The following is a 22916-nucleotide window of genomic DNA, read 5'->3' as shown; positions in this document are numbered from 1 at the left end:
ATGTCAGATGAGTGAGCCGCCCAAAGGGAGTCAGGTATTATAGTTAACAGTTTGTACTTAAATATTTGGGGGTTTTTATAGGAGAAAAAAAAATCTGGTGATCCATGAGTCATAAAAATGCAAAGGTACATAGGAACAGAGTCAGGGGCTTCAAGGGTGAGGCATTTGAGGGGGGGGCAAAATGTTCTGATATTCCTATTGGGAAGTAAATCTATTCCCAGAAAGATGAGTGGGCCAGTGGAACAAAGCACTAAGCCATGCTGTATAGTGAGAGGTATTAGTGCGGTGGAGAAGATGTAGACAAAGGCAAGTAATGTGGTAGATTATCTAGTCCCACTGCACTGGTGGTTTATGCACTCCAAAGGAGGTTAGTGGGAAAATAAAAGATGTTTGTGTTAGTTTTCTAGGGATGACATGGTACTTTGTTATGTAGCTGAGACTGGGTGGCTTAAACAAAAGAAATTTATCATCTCCTACTTTCTAAGTCCAAGATCAAGATGTCAGCAGGGTTAGTTCCTTCTGAAGGCTGTGAGGGAAGGATCTGTTCTAGGCTTCTCTCTTTGGCTTGTAGATACAGAACATTTTCATCATCACAGAAAATTCTATTTGAACAATACTACTGTAGGCCTGAGAGCATAGTGTCTAATACTTAGCATTTTGTGAAATGCAACTGAAAGCAAATAATGCTGTTAAGGGCATATATGAAGAAGTTAAAAAGTGACTTGAGCACAATTTGAGGGTTGTATATTGAAACAATGTTGATAAATATAAATATATAACATTTTTGATAAAGCATAGACTAGATTAATTCAAGGGATGTTTGAGTATGTGTGATGCTGAGCTCTAAGGATCCTGGGTAGAACAAGGTCTCTTTGTTGAAATATTTTTATTTAAAATTATCCTCAATAAGTAGAATTCCATATGCTTCTATTGATTTGGGGGTGGAAGTGTAAGGAGGTATATTGGACTAGTTATAAGCATTTACATTAAGGGGTTAATGGAAATACTTCACTGCTTTCTGAACATGAAATAATGACTTTGTGAGACCACCAAAGCATCTATTTATATTCCTGATTTACATAATTTGACATAATCCATATATACTGCTCTTTGAGATTGAAATTTAACAGCCCTGCCGACACTGCTGAATGTTTAAAATACTATCATATACTTCAGAATTTTTCCAGAGGCAAGTTTAAAATCTGTAAGGTCAAAAATTCAAAACACTGACAACACCAAATGCTAGGAAGAATGTGGAACAACAGGAATGTGCATTAATTGCTGGTGGGAATGCAGAAACTGTATAGCCACCACTTTGGAAAATATTTTGGCAATTCCTTACAAAGCTAAACATGATCTTAACCCTAGGACCTAGCAATCGCTCTCCTTGGTATTTACTGAAATAAGTTGAAAACTTATGTGCACACAAAAACCAGCACAAGAGAGTTTATAGCAGCTTTATTCACAATTGCAAAAATTCAAAGCAAATGAAATGTCATAGAGTAGATGATGGATAAGTAAACTGTGGTAAATCCATACAATGGAATAGTATTCAATGATAAAAGAAATGAGCTTTTAACAACGAAAAGACATGGAGGAACCTGAAATGAAAATTGCTAAGTCAAAGAAGATATTTTAAAAGGCTATATGACATTCTGGAAAAGTTAAAACTACCTAGACAGCAAGAAAATCAGTGGCTTCTGGGGGTTGGAAGGCAGGGAGAAGGAGGCATAAATAGACTGAACACAGCATTTTCAGAGCAAACAATTCTGTATGTTATTGTAATGGTGGATACTGACATTCTACCTTTTTCAGTACCCACAGAACTGGACAACACAAAGAGTGAAATCTAGTATCAACAATCCACCTTAATTCATAATAAGGTATCAGAGGAAGTTCATCACTTGTAGCAAACACAAACACTAACGCGAGGTGTTAGTAATAGGAGAAACTATTAGAAGATGGAGTATATGCAGGCTCCCTATAATTTGGAGCACCTAAAACTTGATCTTAAAAATAAAATCAATTATTAACAAATAAAGAAAAGAGACAAACAACAACAAACAGATTTAAATATACAGTACAAACTGGTGGTTGCCAGGGGAGGAGGATGGGCGAGATGGGCAAAAGAGGTATAGGGGATTAAGAGTACACGTAATGAACACCGGGCAATATACAGAATTACTGTATCATTATATCGTACATCTGAAACTAATATTATAAAAAAGAAAAAATCTATTACAAAAGGCGGGGGCGAGGAAGGGGTGGAATCTCTGCAGAAACCTGCAGGGCTTTGAATTTTTTCCTACAGGCTCGTAAGCTCAAGAGTGGGTGCTTGATTTTTCATAAATGGTAGAAGAAAAGCTAGAATTTATCCAACCTTTACATTACAGGTACTGCGTAAGTACTTTATTCATCTAATCCGCAAATATTTATTCAGAGCATCCTTTTTAACCTACGCAATTCGTGTCGTCGTCACACACCGCTGTGACATATTATCGTTATTCGCGTTTCTGAAAACCATTCTGAGAGCGAAGCCAAACAGTCGATAAACACAGAACGGGCGACCAATCTGGATTCCAAATCCAAAGTTCTAAACCATAAATCCGAACGAAAGAAAATTAGCGATTTCTAATTCCGTCAGCTGAAACAATGAACGGGCCGATAAATCTCGCGATATTCTCGAAACTACTACTCCCAACATGCATAGCGGCTTCTGTCCATCCGCCTATCCCCTTGAGTCTGGAGGGCCCCGGCATGCCTCGAGGTGCGAAAGGCAGCCTGGGAGCCGTAGTTCTCTTGGACGCCTACCGGTATTGCCAGCGCGGCAGTGGCGGCTCTCTCGGTTCCGTCCAGCGGGTTCTGTAAGGCGAGCTGAGGTGGAGAAAGGGCGCGGAACTGGAAGAGGGTGAGTCAGGCACTGGCTACGTGATAAAGGGAGGCGGCACTGCGGCATAGGGCTGAATTAGGTAAATGGACCCGTGCTGCAGTCTCTCCGGAGACACCGCGATCTAGCGCCAGCGAGAAGAGGGCGAGGAGGAGCCAGAGCCCGGTCCTTGCACCCATTCTCGCCCTCGTACCCCGCCGCCATCTCCACCATGCAGTCCCGGGAAGAAGCTCCGCGCTCTCGCCGCCTGGCCAGTCCCCGCGGCGGCAAGCGGCCCAAGAGGATCCACAAGCCCACGGTGTCGGCTTTTTTCACGGGCCCGGAGGAGCTGAAGGACACGGCTCATTCTGCAGCCCTCCTGGCACAGCTGAAGTCCTTCTACGACGCGCGGCTGTTATGTGATGTGACCATCGAGGTGGTGACGCCTGGTAGCGGCCCTGGCACCGGCCGCCTCTTCCCCTGCAACCGGAACGTGCTGGCTGCCGCATGTCCCTACTTCAAGAGCATGTTCACCGGTGGCATGTACGAGAGCCACCAGGCGAATGTGACCATGCATGATGTGGATGCCGAGTCCTTCGAGGTGCTGGTCGACTACTGCTACACCGGTCGAGTGTCCTTGAGTGAAGCCAACGTGGAGCGCCTTTACGCGGCCTCTGACATGTTACAGCTCGAGTACGTACGGGAAGCCTGTGCCTCCTTCCTAGCCCGCCGCCTTGACCTGGCCAACTGCACCGCCATCTTCAAGTTCGCCGACGCCTTCGGCCACCGCAAGCTGCGATCACAGGCCCAGTCCTTTATAGCCCACAATTTTAAGCAGCTCAGCCAGATGGGCTCGATTCGGGAAGAGACTCTGGCAGATCTGACCCTCGCCCAGTTGCTGTCCATCCTGCGCCTGGATAGTCTCAACATAGAGCTGGAGCAGACCGTGTGTCATGTGGCGGTGCAGTGGTTAGAGGCGGCTCCCAAGGAGCGGGGCCCCAGCGCTGCGGAAGTGTTCAAGTGTGTCCGCTGGACGCACTTCACCGATGAAAATAAGGATTACCTGGAAGGGCTGCTGACCAACACCATCGTGAAGAAGTACTGTCTGGAACTTATTGAAGGGGCCCTGCAGATGCGCTACGGTGACAAGTTGTGCAAGTCCCTGGTGCCGAAGCCAGAGACCAGCAGCGGCAGCGGCGGCACCAGCAGCACCTGCAGCACCAGCAGCGGCGGCGGCAGCAGCAGCAGTGCCTCTGTGGTGCCCACAGCAGAGAATCCCCCCCAGCGGCTGGGCGTGTGTGCTAAGAAAATGGTGATCTTCTTTGGCCATCCCAGAGATCCCTTCCTGTGCTGTGACCCGTACACCGGCGATATTTACAAAGTGCCGTCACCTCTGACCTGCCTGGCTCACACGAGGACTGTCACCACCTTAGCTGTCTGTGTCTCTCCAGACCATGACATCTACCTGGCCGCTCAGCCCAGGAAGGACCTGTGGGTGTACAAGCCAGCCCAGAACAGCTGGCAGCAGCTTGCCGACCGCCTGCTGTGTCGGGAGGGCATGGACGTGGCCTACCTCAATGGCTACATCTACATTTTGGGTGGGCGAGACCCGATTACCGGCGTGAAACTGAAGGAGGTGGAATGCTACAGTGTCCAGAGAAACCAGTGGGCACTGGTGGCCCCGCTACCCCATTCCTTCATATCCTTCGATCTGATGGTAATTCAGAACTATCTCTATGCCCTCAACAGTAAGCGCATGTTCTGCTATGATCCGAGCCACAACATGTGGCTCAAGTGTGTTTCTCTCAAGCGCAATGACTTTCAGGAAGCCTGTGTCTTCAATGATGAGATCTACTGCATCTGCGACATCCCAGTCATGAAGGTCTACAATCCAGTCAGAGGAGAATGGAGGCAGATTAATAATATCCCGTTGGTGTCGGAGACCAACAACTACCGCATTATCAATCACGGCCAAAAACTGTTGCTGATCACCTCGCGCACCCCGCAGTGGAAGAAGAACCGGGTGACGGTGTATGAGTATGACACTAGGGGAGACCAGTGGATTAACATAGGTACCACCTTAGGCCTCTTCCAGTTTGATTCTAACTTCTTTTGCCTCTCAGCTCGTGTTTATCCTTCCTGCCTTGAACCTGGTCACAGTTTCCTCACTGAGGAAGAAGATGTGCCGAGTGAATCCAGCACTGAATGGGATTTAGGTGGATTCAGTGAGCTGGACTCTGAGTCAGGAAGTTCAAGTTCTTTATCTGATGATGATTTGTGGGTTCAGGTAGCACCTCAGTGAAATGCACAGGATCAGCAGAATTTGTTGTAGATAGGTTGAAACACTAAGGTGTTTTTACTGCTTTGGAAAGTGTCTTAAAGAGATACCCTTTCTCTTCTCTGGGGGGGGGGAAACAACAGGTTGATATAATTTCAGGTTTGGTTTAGAAAGGGTATTGTTTGAAATACTAACATAATTTAATGTTAGGGAATTTATACACTCAAAGAATCAACCTATTTAATAATTTACTGTTCTAAAAGTCCAGTATTGATTTGATTGTTGGGTATGTTTCTGTTTGATTATACTAATTTAGTCTTCTGTTATTAAATCTTATGTTTTGTGCCACAAGTACTGTGACTTGAATTTTGATTTTTAAAATAGAAAACTGATTGGATAGGAATTACCAGGTAGGGTTTTGAAAGTCTATCTTTTCCTTCAGAACAGGGTAGTAGGTTTCCAAAACTTTAAACTAGTGGGTTATTACAAAATGTGTTCTAATTTAAATATGGTTTGCCAGGTTTTAGTTTAGTTACCTCCCCTTTTGTGAAGAAAAAAAAATGCTATATGTTTAATGTGACTGGTGATTTCATCTGTAATGTACAAAATGGCTGTAAGCTCACTAAAAGAAAAAAGCAAACAAAAACAGGATTCTACTGTTTAAAAAAAATTTTCAGTTTTAAATTTGTAATGTAAAATGTGTATTTGCAAACAGTGACCAATTTTCCATCTGTTCTAGTAGTGTCACCAGTCATTGAAAAACCTTAAAAAAAAAAAAACTAAACTAACTTGCTTTGTAGGTTCACATTTTTGATCTATACTTGATATATGCTTCACAGAATCAGAGGAATCATCCTCTTTTTCACTGGACACGATTGTGTAAATTTGTATCCATTGTCTTAAAAAGTTTATGTGATTCTTAAAATACTTTGGCTGTACAGTTTTGGTGTTCATCTTAGATTCGTCAGCAAAATGTGATTATTCTTTGCTGTTTAATGAGATAATATTCGTTTTGAAAATATGTGTAAGCTAAGAACAGTATTTTATTGAGATCAGTAGATATTGTGTCTATCAACTATAAAATCAAGTGCCAGCAAAGAACTTTAAAACTTTAAGTTGTGTATAGAACTGTTTTGTGTAGCATTGAAATATTGTCAGTTTTGTAAGTCACTAAATGTTATTATCAGCTTAAAGGTATTTTTGTATTAAAAGTTTACAGTTAAATAACATAAGTGAATGATGGCATTTGGGGCCAGTAGTGAAAGTATATTTCGTCTAAAATATTTCCCTAAGCAGTGGTATACATGGTTATTTTATTAGGGTATTTGTATTTGTTCTGTGTTTCTCTGTGAACCATGCTCCAGTCTTTGTTTCTGTCACACTATGTAAGGGAGAGTTCAGAAACAGAGACTACATCGTACAAAACTGACATTGCTAAATACAAGTGCTTACCTCTTGAGGGTTTACTTGCTATGGTTGTCACGCTGCGTACCTGTGAAAAATGACCTGATGCTTATGGTGTATACATTTTTTCCTATACCCAGTTAGAATTTTCTTCCTGAATCTTCATTCAGTAACATGCTAATTCCTCTTCTATGTTTATGCTCTAGTGGTAGAATGCTAACATTTCTTACACCTTGGCTGAGTACAGAGGATTGTGTTCTCAGGTGGGAAACTGAATTTTTTTAATGAAATACCATAGGATGAAAATGAAGAGAGGGAGACACAAAAGGTTAAAAAAAAAGTTGTCTCAGCCATTTTGATTGGCCATCTGAAGATACTACAAAACATTCCTCTTTAACATTTTTAGTGAACTAAGATGCTTGTCCTAACAGTATGTGTTCCTTCAAAAGGGCAAACATGCTTTTAGTTGTTTAAGGCTACATTTTGTTCTATTTAACAGCAGGGTTGTTATAAGCACTGTACTTAACACAAAGCTGTGTCTCAGTAGTGTATTTGGCCAATTTTTTCTTCACCAGTAACTTCTTATGGATAGCTTTGGTTTTGTAAGGTTGAAATAGGACAGGGCTGATCTGAACCAGATTGTCTATCTGCAGAATTAAGGTATGCAAATGACTGATAAATGACAAATATCTCTAATTTGTCATTCTCAACCTTTGAGTTAGGGAAAAGCTAAGTAGCAGTAATATCTTGGTTTACAAAGAAGTTTTCTTGGGAAGAATTTTGGTTTCGTGATATATTTGTGAATTAGAGAATCGATGTTAATCATTATTTTATAGATAAGTGATTTGTATGTGATTAGTTGCAAATAAAACTGGTATTAGAACCTAGACTCTGGCTTTTTAATTCAGTGTCTCTGCTAAATGTATAAAACTCTTGCTTGTGCAGCGAGTGACACAATGAGCAGCATTAAAATCCTTTCTTGACAGGAAAGCACCTTTGTCTCAGTTTTCTAATTAATCAGCCCATCTTTTAGCAAATGCTCAATATAACACTCTCTTTGCAAGACTACTCTTTGTAAGATTTAGAATGACCTTAATTATCTTTTGTATCTGTTCCTGTAGTCTGAAAAGCGTAACCCAGATTTTTGCAGGTTCTTCTAAGTTCAAACGAGGAGTGTCATTAGGGCTTCCCGAAGGATAAACTAGAAATTAATTTCACAACTGGCTTATCTGTATTAAAGAAAGAAATTAAATTATAATAGCTCTTTTCATTGCTTTTAGTTGAGCAGAGATTTTAAAAGTTTTTTGTACCTGGTATTTTGAGAATCTGGGGAAAGCTTTTGATCCATTCTTTTTTTTTTCTTCTTCCAGATTTTATTTATTAGAGCACAGGGTGGGAGGGGCAGAGGGAGAGGGAGAAGCTGACCGACTTGAGACTTGCCGCCGAGCAGGGAGCCTGACGTGGCTGGCGTTCGGTCCCAGGCAAACATGCTTTTAGTTGTTTAAGGCTATGGGATTATGATCTATCTGGGCTGAAGGCAGCCGCTTAAGTGACTGAGCCACCGAGGCACCCCCTTTGGCCCATTCTTAAAAAGGCAAATTTGTAATTTCATGTCAAGGATAATATGACACTTCTCATCAGACCTAAGGTAAGAGTACATGTGACAGTGTCTCTTTCCCATATCTGCTTAGAAACTTCAAGACCCTTTTCATCACTCTAAGAGGATATTCATTATAGCAAATATGATAAAGCAGGGAAGTATTAGAAAGCAAAATCACTTATAGAAAGTGTGACCATCAGTAGAAATGTAAGAGAATGTTATTTTTAAAACCAACAACAGCATTCAATATTACTTGAATCCAACTGTAAAATTATAATAAAAAAAAGCAAAAGATAGCGTTCACAGAAGCTGCTATGGCTCAGAGTACAATGGGGGCAATAGGCTTTCTGCAAAACAGGAAAAAGGACCTCCTCCTTGACTCTGAGCCATTTGTCACCCAGATCTGTTTCATCGAAGTTCCATTCCTTACATGTGTAACCTTGAGGATTCAGCATGGTCCAAGCCAGGCACAGAGCAGGGAATGGATATTGTTGTAATAACATTCCATCTATATGGGAGACCTATTTTCTCCTAAAACAGCCTAGTCTGGGGAGTCACCTAATGGAGTCAGTCAGCCTTTTACGTTCTCACCAAAGTTAAAATTGCTGCTGAGAAACACCATATCTCAATCAAATATTATTTGGGGACAAACTATTTGTTAATTCTAGGGAAATGAGCTAAACAGGACTTAATGTAAATGTCAGGCAAAATATTTCTTCCAAACAGAACTGGCTGTGCCTTAAAGAAAGGAAGAGCCAGGACTCTAAATTGCAAGTAATATCACCTTAACTTAGATGGTCTTAAGAAAATCAAGTAGTTTTTTGGGGGGGTAGCTATTGTAACGGAAAAATCCAGCAATGTAACTTACTTCAGGCACAGCCTAATCTAGAGTTTGTGTCTTCAGAAGGCATCATGAAGACATGTTTTCTCTCGCTTTGTATACTGGCTGGAATATAGGTCTGGTTGTAAGTAATAGAGACCTAGTGGTTATTTAAACAAGCAGTTTCTCGTATAAAAGTCCAATCTGTTACGCTGCCCCTCATCTAGAAAGTCCCCTGAGAGCCAGGCTTTTCTCTTTTCCCATTCTGCTATCCTTAGGGTGTTGCCCTGGTCCACACGGCCCCAACTAGTTCATACCCGTGTCTGTATCCCAGCCATCAAGAAGAGAGGAAGGGGGGGGAGAGAGCATGACCCTCCCCTGTAAGGGAGGTTGTACACAGCGCTTCCAGGCACATGACTCTGGCCAGGTCTTAACCACGTAGCCACACCTGACTTGAAGGGTGCCTGGAAGAGGTAGGTGGTCTTTCTTCTAGGGCAATATGTATCAAATTAATATTCAGGGGTTCCTTCTTATTATAGAATGGGGGAGAAAGGCTATTAGGTTAAATAGCAATCTCTACCACACCATCTGTCGGGCCAGATGTTATCATGTGGCAGCCAAAGTGGTAACACTACCCCGGGGGTGACTGCAATCCGCACAACACGGGCCGGGCTCTCCATCCCCAGGAAGCCGTGGGGGAGCTCCCTGGGCCCTCGCTGCCACTCTGTACAGAAAAGGCAAGGAAAGGCGCTTCATCTTGTTTTGATTAAATAAAGCTTCATAGACTAAATGTGTACTGGAACCCTAGATCATGAGCCAAAGTCTAGTCTTGGCATTCTATCATGGAACGTTTCCACTTCTGAAAAGAAAGAAAAGAGCACTGACAAATGGCTCTGTATAATCAATGGCAGTATTAATTATCTTAAACAACAAATGTTACTTCTGTTAAAAAAAAAAGCTAACAGAATTACAGAGTAATGATGAAAACTGGAAGTTTCTTAGAGCAAGCTCAGCTATTCAGCAACATTCTAGCATTTTCTGTGCCTGGATCATCCCTGCCGTGCTGTGTGAATGTAAATCTACTAGTCTCCCCCTCTGTTGAAGCCCAGACCATTAGCCACAATCGCCGATTCAAAACTCCGTTTCTTGCTGGATTCTTGTCCTGACTTCCAGTTCATCAGAGTTTATTCAGGGTACGCACAGAGGGTCACTCTCGTGTCTGTGCACACTTCAAAAACAGCTGCCAGAGAATGTTGTGAATAATCGCTTCTGTCAAGTTTGGAATACAGCTTTTATCATTATCATTACAAATACTCATTTTTATTTTAAAAACACAAACCACCCTTATTTTTATATAGAACCCCACCTCTACCAGCAAGCGAAGAGTAATCTGCCAGCTAGTGGTTGTGTTTCTATCCCTACATTAATCAAGATTGTAAGACTCCATTTTCTGTTTCATTTCTAAATCTCCTCTGAGCCCAGAGACACGATCTGTGATCTGTGCCGTGACCGGGTTCTTCTGCATTTTCTGCACTGGCTACCTCTTGTTTAGGATCACAGCCCCATTACTTTCTTTTCCTGCAAAAGCTTCTCGCAGGCGGGAATTATCTAGTTTACTGATTTGTTTACTCTTTATTACCTGCTTCCTGCACTAGAATGTGAACTCCATCATGGAGGGACCCTGTCTGTCTTTTCCTCAGCTCCTAACATAGCCAGGCACAGCATCAGCATTCAATGAATATTTGTTGAACAAAGAAATAAACGTATTTGGTGCTTGTTTGCATTTATATGAGAAACACTTGCATTTAGAGATCTCATCTTTTTGTCAATTTTCCAGCTTTGAGGGAGAGCTATTATTAAACTCTTTTGTCTGGTTGTCATAGCAACTCACTGGCCTCCCGAGCTACAGGTTATTTCTGATGGGCATATTCTACCAGACAACCAAACGCACGGTATTTTCAATTATGGAATAATGACGCTATTATAAATCACAGTCCTCACACTGTATCTTTCTCTATCTTTTATAAAGATTGCAGAAAATTAGCAAGCAAACAATCTGTTCAGACTGCAAAGGCTAGAGGAAATAACGCAGTCTAACCTCCATCTCTACCCCCAAGCCTTTCCTGTTCCCTCCGAGTGCTCCACCTTTCCACAAGCACCTTTGAATTCAGTTGGGCTTTCTGTCCAAGCTGTCCAAGGAAGTTCAAAAAATTAATTGTTCCAAGACTCTAAAGAGCTCTGTTGCGGCTTAATTTTCTCTTTTTCTCCTCTTTGCTTGTTTCTTAAATTTCATGTGAAATGAACAAATGATAATGGTCTTACAAAAATTGAGATTTGCCCTGGAAAGGTCCAAAATCAGGTACCCCACCCCCACCCCCACCTTTGTTTCTTTGGCTCATATTTTAGTGGCAGGAGCTGAGAAGGATTTTATTAAACTGAGTTAGAAATCGTAGAAAACTCATTAGGATCCCTACTATACAACAGAGTTTCTGGGGGCCATTCAGCCAGCCATCAACATAGTTCTTAAAAGGCACAGTCTAATGGTGATATGCTGAGGGAATTTTACATAGACGTTATGCTGCATTTTCTCTTCTGTAGGTTTTCGTCATGTTCTAGGGAGAGTCAGGTGCCACCCAGTTCCGAGGTGTAACCTGTGATAATTACTTCACCCTTCCTCTGTGCTGTTCTGAATGCTTTTCTTACAAATAAGGTTGCAATACCCACCAGTAAGCACTCCCATAACCTTATCTAAATGAAATTATATTGCAATTAACTTACCTCCTGGGTTTTAACATAAAAGCAGTAACCACCCACCACTGCCAATTAGCAGGGGTTGTCAAGGGATTCATGCTAAATGGATATCTCGATTTGGTTTCCCTTTTAAACAGAGGGGTTCAACAGCAGGCTAGATGAAGAGGAAGAAAGGATCAGTAGATCCTTGTTGCTTGTGGAATTTCAAACGATGCACCAACCCAGTTACCTTTTCATGGTTTTACATGAGGGATACTGTCCAAGTCATCTGTACGGATATCAGCTATTCTGTCTCCTGTAAAAATAAGTCCAGCAAAGCTTTCATGAAACCCTTGCATCTGATCCTGCTTTTCGATCTGAAGACTTCCTCTGTCTTTATTTTAAATGACAGAACAATTACGAGCCAGAATGCAGAGAAGTACGTGAGAATAGTGGTGGGCTCTCTGTGACAGGCCAGCATTGAGGTCAGGGCCCAGGTGAAGCACAGGAAGTAAAGGAAGGAAGTAAAAATAATGTATTCTGCAATTCACAACAAATTAGAAAAATTAAGAGCATTCTATAACAATTCTAAGTTGATTTTTGAATGCTGTACTTGAGGAAAGATGGATTTCCTTTGGGAGGATGAAGAGGTCTTGCGGGAGTTTTCTAGGCTTAGGAATAGATTATACATAACAAGTTATAATATACCTTGAAATTTTAGGTACAGGGGCGCCTGGGTGGCTCAGTTGGTTGGGCGACTGCCTTTGGCTCAGGTCATGATCCTGGAGTCCCGGGATCGAGTCCCACATCGGGCTCCCTGCTCAGCAGGGAGTCTGCTTCTCCTTCTCACCCTCCTCCCTCTCATGCTCTCTGTCTCTCATTCTCTCTCTCAAATAAATAAATAAAAAATCTTTAAAAAAATTTTTAGGTACAATTATGATTATTTTTACGTATGTTAAGGAGATACTCAAAGACAGTAAAACTCAACCTCTCAAAGCCAGTCATTCATGCGTTTTTAGTCTATTCTTGATCCCTCTCTCGCTTGCTCACTCTCTGGATTTGAGGATCATTTTCTTTTGGACTCCCAGTGTGTGGCAATGCTTAACCATGATCCTTCCTGACCCTCATCTGATAACTGGAACAACTCAAGATTTTATGGATTTACACTGAAATGTTCCTTTTGTGCTCCAGGTTGGATTACAGTAGCCTTTGCATTTTGCCATACTTCCTCCCATCGTTTTTGTGGTTTTTTTTTTGGAAAACAAGTTTTCTTACACATATCACATAGGTCATACTATAGATTTATTGTGATTTTATGTGATTTTTGTCACACTTTCTCATGTCACAGAAAGTTCTCACTATAAAAAAAAGCTGTTGCTCTCTATGTGTGCATGTGCACACTCTAATATGAAAAGACTACATACGAGGATGTTTGTTGCAGTTTTATATTAGCAAGTTAAAAAGTCATTAAAACTCATCAACAAATACTCATAGCCTGAGCATATACCCAAATATTCAGCAAGCATTTATACTAAAGAACCATAGGCAGCCTTTGAAAAAATGAGGTGGATCTGTGTGCGTCAATATGGGAAGATGTTTGCCATAGAATTTGTTGTTGTTTGGACCGTGTGGCATCTGAAACCCTTTCCTATGTTTGCACAAGCTAATGTTGTACGAGTCTCCTGGGGACCAGGGCTTTTCTATAGAAGCCAAAAAGTTCACAGGCAGGTAGCGTCCCAGACTCCTGGCGGAGAGCCCGTGGAGGAAAGTCATGAGCATGGATGGTCTTTTCCAGGACTTCTACTCTCCAGAAGGGACACAAAGAAGCAGAGTCTTTAGCATTCATTCTGAGGCGGCAGCAGCAGCGGAAAGAACATTTACTTTTTGGAGCAGCTGAGTAGCAGCATATTAATAAGACTTTTTTTTTTAAGATTTTATTTATCCATTTGAGAGAGAGTGCGAGCACAGGCAGGGAGGAGAGGCAGGCAGAGGCAGAGGGAGAAGCAGGCTCCCCGCCGAGCAGGGGGCCCAATGCGGGGCTCCATCCCAGAGCCCTGAGATCACGACCAGAGTCCAAGGCAGACGCCTAACCGACTGAGCCACCCAGGCACTCCTCTTTTTTTCTTTTTCTTATTTTTTTTCTTTTTTACTAAAACAGCAGCATATTATATAAACTGCTACTGATCTTGAAGCACATTCTGTATCAGTATGTCAGGAACATGTTCATTCTTTGATAGTTTTAGAGTAGACATTGTGCAAATATATCATAATCCAGCCAGTTTCTATGGCTGGACATTTCAGTGACTTACAGTCCTTTTCTATTACTAACAATACTGCCGTGAATACTCTCATACTTGGGTCCTTTCATATCTTTCCCAAAGTCCCGGTAGGACAAACTTCTCAAAGGGTATAATACATTTGGAATTTTGATGAGGTGTTACAAAACTGCCCTCTGGAAAGGTTATGCCAATTTATGCTCCCACCAGTGATGAGTAATGGTGCCATTTCCCCACACTGCCCTCTCAAAATGTATTACTAGATTATTGATCTTTCCTCTGACTTGATTTTGACTTTATTTCTGGCTGTTTAAGAAATTTTTGTTTCTTGGGGTGCCTGGGTGGCTCAATCAGTTAAGTGTCTCACTCTTGATCTTGGCTCAGGTCTTGATCTCATGGTTGTGAGTTTGAGCCCCGCGCAGGGCTCCACGATGGGTGTGGAGCCTACTTAAAAAAAAAAAAAGAAGGAAAAGGAAAAAAATTTTTGTTTCTTCATGTTTTCTGAGCTACTTCTCTGCCTTTCCAACATGTTTTTTTTTTTTTTTTGGCTTAAATTAACCAGAGGAAGTTTCTGTTGTTTGCAACCAAGAAACTAGACCTAGACATCTGTGATCTATGATATATTTTTAAGAGTAAAATCAAGTTGGGGAATAATATGCATACAATGATTCTTATTTTTATAAAACCAGAACAAATCAAAACAAAAGCTATATACACATGCAGGTGAGTGTTTAGAGAACTATCTGGAAGGAACCAAACTAGACAGTTGCTGGTTACCTCTGGATAGAGAGGCTGACCGGCAAGTTTATGGGGATATTTTAACTTTCCCCCTCATATACTTGAATATCATTGGAATTTTTTATAATAAGCATATTACACTTTTTAAAGTTTTAAATTGGGGCACCTGGGTGGCTCAGTCGGTTAAGTGGCTGCCTTCAGCTCAGGTCATGATCCCAGGGTCCTGGGATCAAGCCCCGCATCGGGCTCCCTGCTCATCGGGGAGCCTGCTTCTCCCTCTCCCTCTGCCTGCCACTCTGCCTACTTGTGCTCTCTCTCTCTCTATCAAATAAATAAATAAAATCTTAAAAAAAAAAAAAAACAGGACCTTAAAAACTCTTCTCAAATTCTCAAATCTACAGTGCTGTACTCGTTTGCTCAGGCTGCCCTAACAAAGCACCAGAGCCTGGGTGGTTTCAACAACAGAATACATTTTCTCACAGCTCTGGAGGCTAGAAGTCCAAGATCAAGGTGCCAAGCAGATGCAGCTACCAATCTGTTCTCTCTGAGATCCAAGACTGAGGGAGGGGTAGGAGGAGATCACAGTCTAACCATCCTTTTCATTCCTACTTGGCTCGGTTTTTATGGGGAAATCACAGTGATATTAGTGTGATGAAAATATTCCTCAAAATCAGTGGACATGTGTAGTGTCTTGGCCCTAATAGTTTGCGGCAGAGGACTCAGGGGTGGCAGAAGGCAGGAAATGGTATTATCACACGGAGGTGCAGTCAACAGACATTTCATGAACCAGTGAACATTTTTATGGTCTGTGTGAATTTGAAAATTGGCTACAAAAGTTATTCAATCCCTATGGGTAGAAGACGATGTGACATGCCCTTGTCCTATTTACATGGTTTGGGTCACAGATTTTACCAATTACTGCATAGCCTTTTGTGTTTTCATCCCGTATTAATTTTCTTCCATTTGCACCCCAGGCCAGAGTGGGGAGGGTAGAGCACCTCTTCTCCTGCTCCAGGAAGCCCTTTCATTGGAGGGCAGGGCAAAGCAAAGGCGCATAGATCCTGTAGCTGAATGTGCCAGATTCCCAGAGAAGCCCACTTTCTGTGGTATACTTTTAACTCACAGAATTTACGTTCTTTTTCTCCTTTCTGGGGTCAATGACATGGGTCAAAGGCATTTAATCAAAGCCTCATAGAGAGATGAGTCCTATTGTCATGTGGTGTGATGGTCAAATTTTTGTCTTTTGTCAAAAAAATGTATTTTGGGAACAGAGCAGAGTATGATGTGTGAGGTCTTCTTACAGTCACTGCAGAAATATGTGTATGGCACAGATCTGCTAGGCTCGTTATTTCATCTGTCTCTGGATAAATACTGAAGTTGTAATTAGTATGGGTAATAAATACTTAGGAAACATGAGGACGTGTCTTCTTTAGTCCACTCTGAGTTCAGCTAGCTAATGCCAAAATTACCTTCCGATCTCTGAACCAAAATAATGAATGCCCAAGAAGGCAATGCAACGACGGGGAAGTCTACAGGCCAGATGCCTGATGGCTGCTGAAGAAATCATGATATAATGCAGTTTATAGTAAGAAAAACGAAGACAAAAAACTTCTCAAGCCAGCATGTGATGCCACAATTTACAATGTTTGGCTACTTTGGGCTTTAGGAACAGCTTGCTAATAGCTCTGCCAATTATTTAAGGCATGTAATTTAATTTCTTCTGCATCACACAGTGGTTTATTAAAGAACTCATATTTAGCTCCTCAGCCCTGGAGGACCGGCTCATTTGCTACTGCGACTAACAGCTTCCAAGTTCTCTCTGGCGACTTCCCCATCATCCTAAGGCCAACAGGAAGGGGGAAGCTTGATCCCGGGTATTAATCAAGTGCAAATAAAGACTTCGTTGATGCGCTAGACCCTACATCTCAAACTTAAATCTGAACTTGTAAAATAAGAAGACAGGATGATGTTCTAGTCTCAAGGTATTGGAGAAAATCTCTCTTTGGTCCCACGTAAAGTCCTTTGTCCTGAGTCCACGGTGAGTGTTTGCTGTATGACAAAGCCCTGGGCAGTCCTTTGTATAATTGCTTGCTTGCTTTCTTTCTTTCTTTCTTTCTTTCTTTCTTTCTTTCTTTCTTTCTTTCTTTCTTTCTTTCTTTCTTTTTTTTTGTCAAAGAAGTGGAGAACAAAATAACATGGGAGACAAGGAAGGGAAATGAATCACTAGCAAGAAACTTAATGGGAAGGGGAGATTCGGAAAAGAACTCCAGCCAAAGATGTATCTCTAAGCACTTAGAGTGGTCCCTGTTGACTTTCAAGCCTGGGAACCTGGAAGCTCGATTTCCAATGCAAATTAAAGAACTGAGGAATTTGTCTGAACTGATGAGGAAAAAAAAAAAAAAGAAATTGGGATTCCCCATTTGCTCGGGTGCCAGAAGTTACCTCAGTTCTGTGCATTACCTGTTCTAGAAATACCCAGGCCAATACTTCCCTCTACCGCTTGGAAGCAATTCTACAACACGAGTCAAGCAGAACGAGTTATACAAAATAGCACACCTGTTTCACAGGTGCAGGAACTGGGGCGTAAGTATTAAGGTTGACTTCTGCAAAGTATACACGGAAAAGTATAGCAATGGTTCAAGACTCACTTTTGTAGAACATCTATAGGTAAGTGTAAATTTGCCTTTCTGAATGTGTATCTTAACCAAAGTGACTCTGTTATGTGAAGATAGGAGGCTTGGCAAAAGGAAATAAATTTTTAAAAATAGGTATTTAAAATAGATTTTAAAAAAATTGATAGTCACAGCTCTTAACATGTAGAGAGCTTGAAAGTCATCATTCCAGCCCTCCCAAGAAAAAAAAGTTCATCAAAATTAAAATCAATAGGGTGCCTGGGTGACTCAGTCATTAACTGTCTGCTTCGGTTCAGGTCATGATCCCAGGGTCCCGGGATCGAGGCCCACGTCAGGCTCCCTGCTCATCACGGAGCCTGCTTCTCCCTGCTTCTCCTTGCACCTGCCACTCCCCTGGTCATGCCCTCTCTCTCTCTGTCAAATGAATAAATAAAACCTTTAAAAAATAAAAAAAATTAAAATCAATAAATTTTCTTAGAGCTATCAGAAAACTGGGGTCACTGGACAAACCACCATCCCCCAAACTAGAAAGACTGGTAAACACAGAGAACATTGATCAGCTTACCTGAAGGAAACACCCGGCAGCCAGCACTGGTTGGGACACTTAACAAGGTAACTGACAAGGCACTGGAGGCTGAATGGGACTAGTCTCAGTTAAAAACTCCTGAGAGCCCAGGCCAACGGGGACAGTGGGGGAGGGAACCCCTCCTTGTGGGACTTTATGTCTAGGAGCACCACCAGTTCTTACAGTGAAGACCTCAGAAAAGTTCCCTCTGTGCAGCCCAGGGGGAGGGGAACATTAACCATTTTGAAATATGCCTGGGGGGAAAATATCTTTTTGAAATGCCCCCAAGTGCATTCTGTTTTGCATAACAAAAGCCCACCATCAAAGGAAACTGCTTTATCAGAGCCTTACCTAAGGTGGGGGAAATTCCAACTCTAGTACCTTCTAGTCTCCCAGGATCACCAAAGTGGGGAAGAAGGGAAGCTGACCAGCTGTTTGTGAAGGTCACAGCCCATAGACAGGCACACAACAGTGAGACTTAAATCACTGGATTCTAGGATGCTTTCCTTCCCCTGCGCTTTCCCACCGCATCACCAGGGATCCTGTATATAGGATGTGTGTATATATATAAAACAGTGGATTACAGCTAAAAGAATGAACAGCAAGGCTCTAACTCTGGTTAAGAAGGAATTTCTAAGGCCAGGACAATGGGGGAGAGACAAACAAGAACGTTAGATCAAATAGAAACCTCTGACACCTACAAGCTATAGGAAACATTAAACACGGCCTAACTCCAAGGAAAACAAACATAAAAATCTCACAGTAAAGGCTGGTTTACTTCAGTTCCTTTCCTCCAAGACATCATGAATGGCTTTCAACAAAAAAAATTACAAGGCATGCTAAGAGATAAAAACCACAATCTGAAGAGACAAAGCAAGTATCAGAAACAGTCATAAATATGGCAGAGATTTTGGAATTATCAGAAGCTGAAGATAACTGATTAAAATGCTAATGGCTCTCATGGAAAAAGTGGCCAACATACAAGAACAGAAGAGTAATGTGCAGAGAGATGGAAACAATCAGAGAGAGAATCTCAAAAAATCAAAAGGAGGGACGTCTGGAAGGCTCAGTCGGTTGAGCGTCTGCCTTCAGCTCAGGTCATGATCCCGGGGTCCTGGGATCGAGCCCTGCATCAGGCTCCCTGCTCCGCGGGAGGCCTGCTTCTCCCTCTGCCTGCTGTTCGCGCTCTCTCTCTCTCTGACAAATAAATAAAATCCTAAAAAAAAAAAAAAAATCAAAAGGAAATTCTAGAAATAAGAAACATTGTAAAAATGAAGAATGCCTTTGATGGGCTCATTAGTAGACTGGACACGGACAGTTAGCAATTAGCTTGCAGGTATGTCCATAGAAATCTCCCAATGTGGAATGCAAAGAAATAAAAGAATGAAAACCAACAACACTGGAACAGACTATCCAAGAAGTAGCCAAGAAATATACAATACCAAGAGTAAACTCTAATAGAAGTTCTGGGCTTTGGGGGATTATGTGTCCATGTAGGTTCATCATTTGTAACCAATGTACAATTCTGTTGAGGGATACTGAGAGTGGAGGGTATGCATGTGTGGGGACAGGGGGTATGTAGGAACTCTCTGTACCTTTTTGTCTTTTTTTTTTTTTTTAAGGTTTTATTTTTTAAGTAATTTCTACACCCAGCGTGGGGCTCAAACTCACAACTGCAAGATCAAGAGTCACATGCACTACTGACTGAAACAACCAAGCACCCCTATCCCTTCTCTTCAATTTCGTTGTGAACCTAAAACCTCTCTAAAAAATATCCCCATTTTACAGATAAGAAGATGTAGGCAGAGAGATTAAAGAGCTTGCCTAAGATTTACCCAGGTCTACCAGGTACAAAATAGGGATTGGCAGAGTCAATGTATCTTGCAGATCAATTCATAAAGCACATGTAGAGTTCCTTTTAATTTAATCAGTTTTGTGTTGCTAGACCTTCAAGTTGCTTCTAATCTGATTTAGAAATAATGCTACAGCTGTCAGCTCAAAACGAACAGACCTTTTGGAATCTCTAAAAGTAAGAAAGAGTTTTATTCAAGCCCAAGTTAGGACAGCTAACCCAAGGCACATGCTCTTCACAGGGAAGAAAGTGCTCCAGAAAACTAACAGTTTTTACAGAGTTCTGTACTTTTTAACATATTATAAAAGCTCAAAAGATGATGGGTTAGCATATAGGCAGGAATCATGAGTTGTATCATAAAGGAATGCAGGGAGTGGGAGCCTTGATCAATATCTCAGGGACAAGATAGTTTTCCTTTAGGCCAATCATTCACAAAGCAGATGGACAAGGCATGCATGGCAGGCCATTCATCAGGCTTTTGGTTTGAACAAAGTTAATATACAATCCTGTTGACTTAGAAAGAAATCTAAAATGGCTTCCCTTGTATGTCAGGGCTTTAGAGAGTTTTTCTCTCATCATTTCCTCCTTTTGATCAATAATCTTCTGACAGAAAGCATTGATGATCATTATTTTGTCCCTTGATACTAGGGTGATTGCTTATCTGCCCTGGGTCCTTCACGTCCCTCGGTGCTAGGCCCCATTTAGGTCACCCAGGCATCTCCATCGGGGTGGTGGTGGGGGGTCAGGAATATGGCCTTTAGTAGGGAATATTATAATTGATATATTTTTTTCAATGAGAAGGAATTGTGCAAACATTACATGTGTGCTTTGTGGTGAGTTTTGCCTTTATATTTTTGGGTAACACTTATAGCATAAATATAGAAATAATAATAAAACTCCAATTAATAATATTCCAAGGACCTAAAGGAGAGAGTAGGTACAGAAATACAATGACAAGAATCCAAAAAAATCCATTACAAGTATTTTGATAACCTTAAATTCAGTATCTGTTTACCTTTTTTATCTATAGTTATTTGTACTTTGTGGTATGTTTGATCTGATTGGTTTAAAATGGTCATTAAATTTTCTGTTATTATATGTAACAATTTCTCTGGCCAATTATTTTCCATAGATATTACATCTTGTGGTAGTTGTAATTCTATCTCCCAGAACATTTGGTCATTAATATCAGTATTAGTATCATTTTTGTTAGAATCAGGCAATTCTATTTGAGGTGCAAAGCCAATATTATACTACATAGTAGTAGCATTATAATGAAAAGTGTTCTGGTTACAAAAGAAATCAAGGAGTATTACAGAGGTGTTTTGTAAACCTTCTCAACAAAATCTTTCTTTTTCCCATATGTCAGTTTGTATAGGTGTATAGGTGTAGCTGTTATAGACCAGGTTGGAGTGAATTCAAGGTTACCCTGTTGTTCAGGGCATGATCATATATTTTGCTGAATTCACAGATGTCCATTGATATTGGAATCCAGTAAGAATCGTTGGTTAATAAGGCCCATCTTCCTCCAATGGGAAGAACTCTGGTGGTATTTACAATAGTTTCTTTTCCTATTATGATGCTGAAATAAGTCTGGTTGGCCATAATTTAGAGTATTAAGGCAGTTAACTGAACATTTGTATAAGTTACAGGAGGCTTTAATGATTTTCTATGATTAGAAGAGCTATACATTTTGGATTTCTGCAGTTAATGAAGAAGGTCATTGACCCATAGTTCCCTCAGGACCTTCTGGGTTTTATGGCAGAGTTTGATTTTGGAGATGGCTAAATCCACCAAGTGTTTCCTAAAGTAGCATCTCTGATGGATAGTCATTGTTTTTTCTTACTTTGTCTTAGGCCATTCCATCACAAAACTTGGTTTGTGGGTACATTGGATATTTTGGTATGTTAGACAGGCTGCCGCTAAATTTCTCCTATTGTTGAACCTGGAGATCTTTCTTAATAATTTATCACCTAAGTTTGTAGAGACATAATGGTCATTCTGTTTTTTTTAATTAATTAATTTTTTTATTAACATATAATGTTTTATTTGTTTCAGAGGTACAGGTCTGTGATTCATCAGTTTTACACAATTCACAGCGCTCACCATAGCACACACCCTCCCCAATGTCCATCACCAGCCACCCCATCCCTCCCACCCCCCTCCACTCCAGCAACCCTCAGTTTGTTTCCTGAGATGAAGAGTCTCTTATGGTTTGTCTCCCTATCTGGTTTCATCTTGTTTCCTTTTTTCCTCTCTTCCCCTATGATCCTCTGCCTTGTTTGTCAAATTCCACATATCAGTGAGATCATATAATAATTATCTTTCTCTGATTGACTTATTTTGTTTAGCATAATACCCTATAGTTCCATCCATGTCGTTGCAAATGGCAAGATTTCATTTTTTGATGGCTGCATAATATTCCATTTGTGTGTGTGTGTGTGTGTGTGTGTGTGTGTGTGTGTGTGTGTGTGTGTGTGTATACCACATCTTCTTTATCCATTCATCTATTGATGGACATCTAGGCTCTTTCCATAGTTTGGCTTTAGTGGACATTGCTGCTATAAACATTGGGGTGAACCTGCCCCTTCGGATCACTACATTTGTATCTTTGGGGTAAATAGCGAGTAGTGCAATTGCTGGGTCATAGGGTAGCTCTCTTTTAAACTTTTTGAGGAACTTCCATACTGTTTTCCAGAGTGGCCACACCAGCTTGCATTCCCACCAACAGTGGAGGAGGGTTCCTCTTTCTCTACATTCTCGCCAAGATCTGTTGTTTCCTGACTTGTTAATTTTAGCCATTCTGACTGGTGTGAAGTGGTATCTCATTGAGATTTTGATTTGTATTTCCCTGATGCCGCGTGATGTTGAGCACTTTTTCATGTGTCTCTTGGCCATTTGGATGTCTTCTTTGCAGAAATGTCTGTTCATGTCTTCTGCCCATTTCTTGATGGGATTATTTGTTCTTTGGGTGTTGAGTTTGATAAATTCTTCATAGATTTTGGATACTAGCCCTTTATCTGACATGTCATTTGCGAATATCTTCTCCCATCCTTTTTTTTTTTTTAAGATTTTATTTATTTAACAGAGAGAGACACAGAGAGAGGGAACACAAGCAGGGGGAGTGGGAGAGGGAAAAGCAGGCTTCCTGCTG

General features: G+C 41.3%; 1 protein-coding gene across 1 annotated transcript; it reads left to right on the top strand.

Moving 5' to 3' along the window:
* The first annotated feature begins 2141 nt into the window (after positions 1-2141).
* On the top strand, positions 2142-7435 carry KBTBD6 (kelch repeat and BTB domain containing 6). Its single transcript, XM_027591165.1, has one exon. The coding sequence runs from the start codon at positions 3099-3101 to the stop codon at positions 5166-5168; it is 2070 nt and encodes a 689-aa protein (XP_027446966.1). The 5' UTR covers positions 2142-3098; the 3' UTR covers positions 5169-7435.
* Positions 7436-22916: the final 15481 nt, after the last annotated feature.

The sequence above is a fragment of the Zalophus californianus genome, chromosome 3, assembly GCF_009762305.2.
Source record: "Zalophus californianus isolate mZalCal1 chromosome 3, mZalCal1.pri.v2, whole genome shotgun sequence".
In the NCBI taxonomy this organism is placed as follows: domain Eukaryota; kingdom Metazoa; phylum Chordata; class Mammalia; order Carnivora; family Otariidae; genus Zalophus; species Zalophus californianus.
This window is presented reverse-complemented; position numbering and strand designations above follow the sequence as displayed.

Excerpts from the sequence above, each read along its gene's own strand:
- KBTBD6 (XM_027591165.1), top strand. The coding sequence starts at position 3,099 with ATGCAGTCCCGGGAAGAAGCTCCGCGCTCTCGCCGCCTGGCCAGTCCC.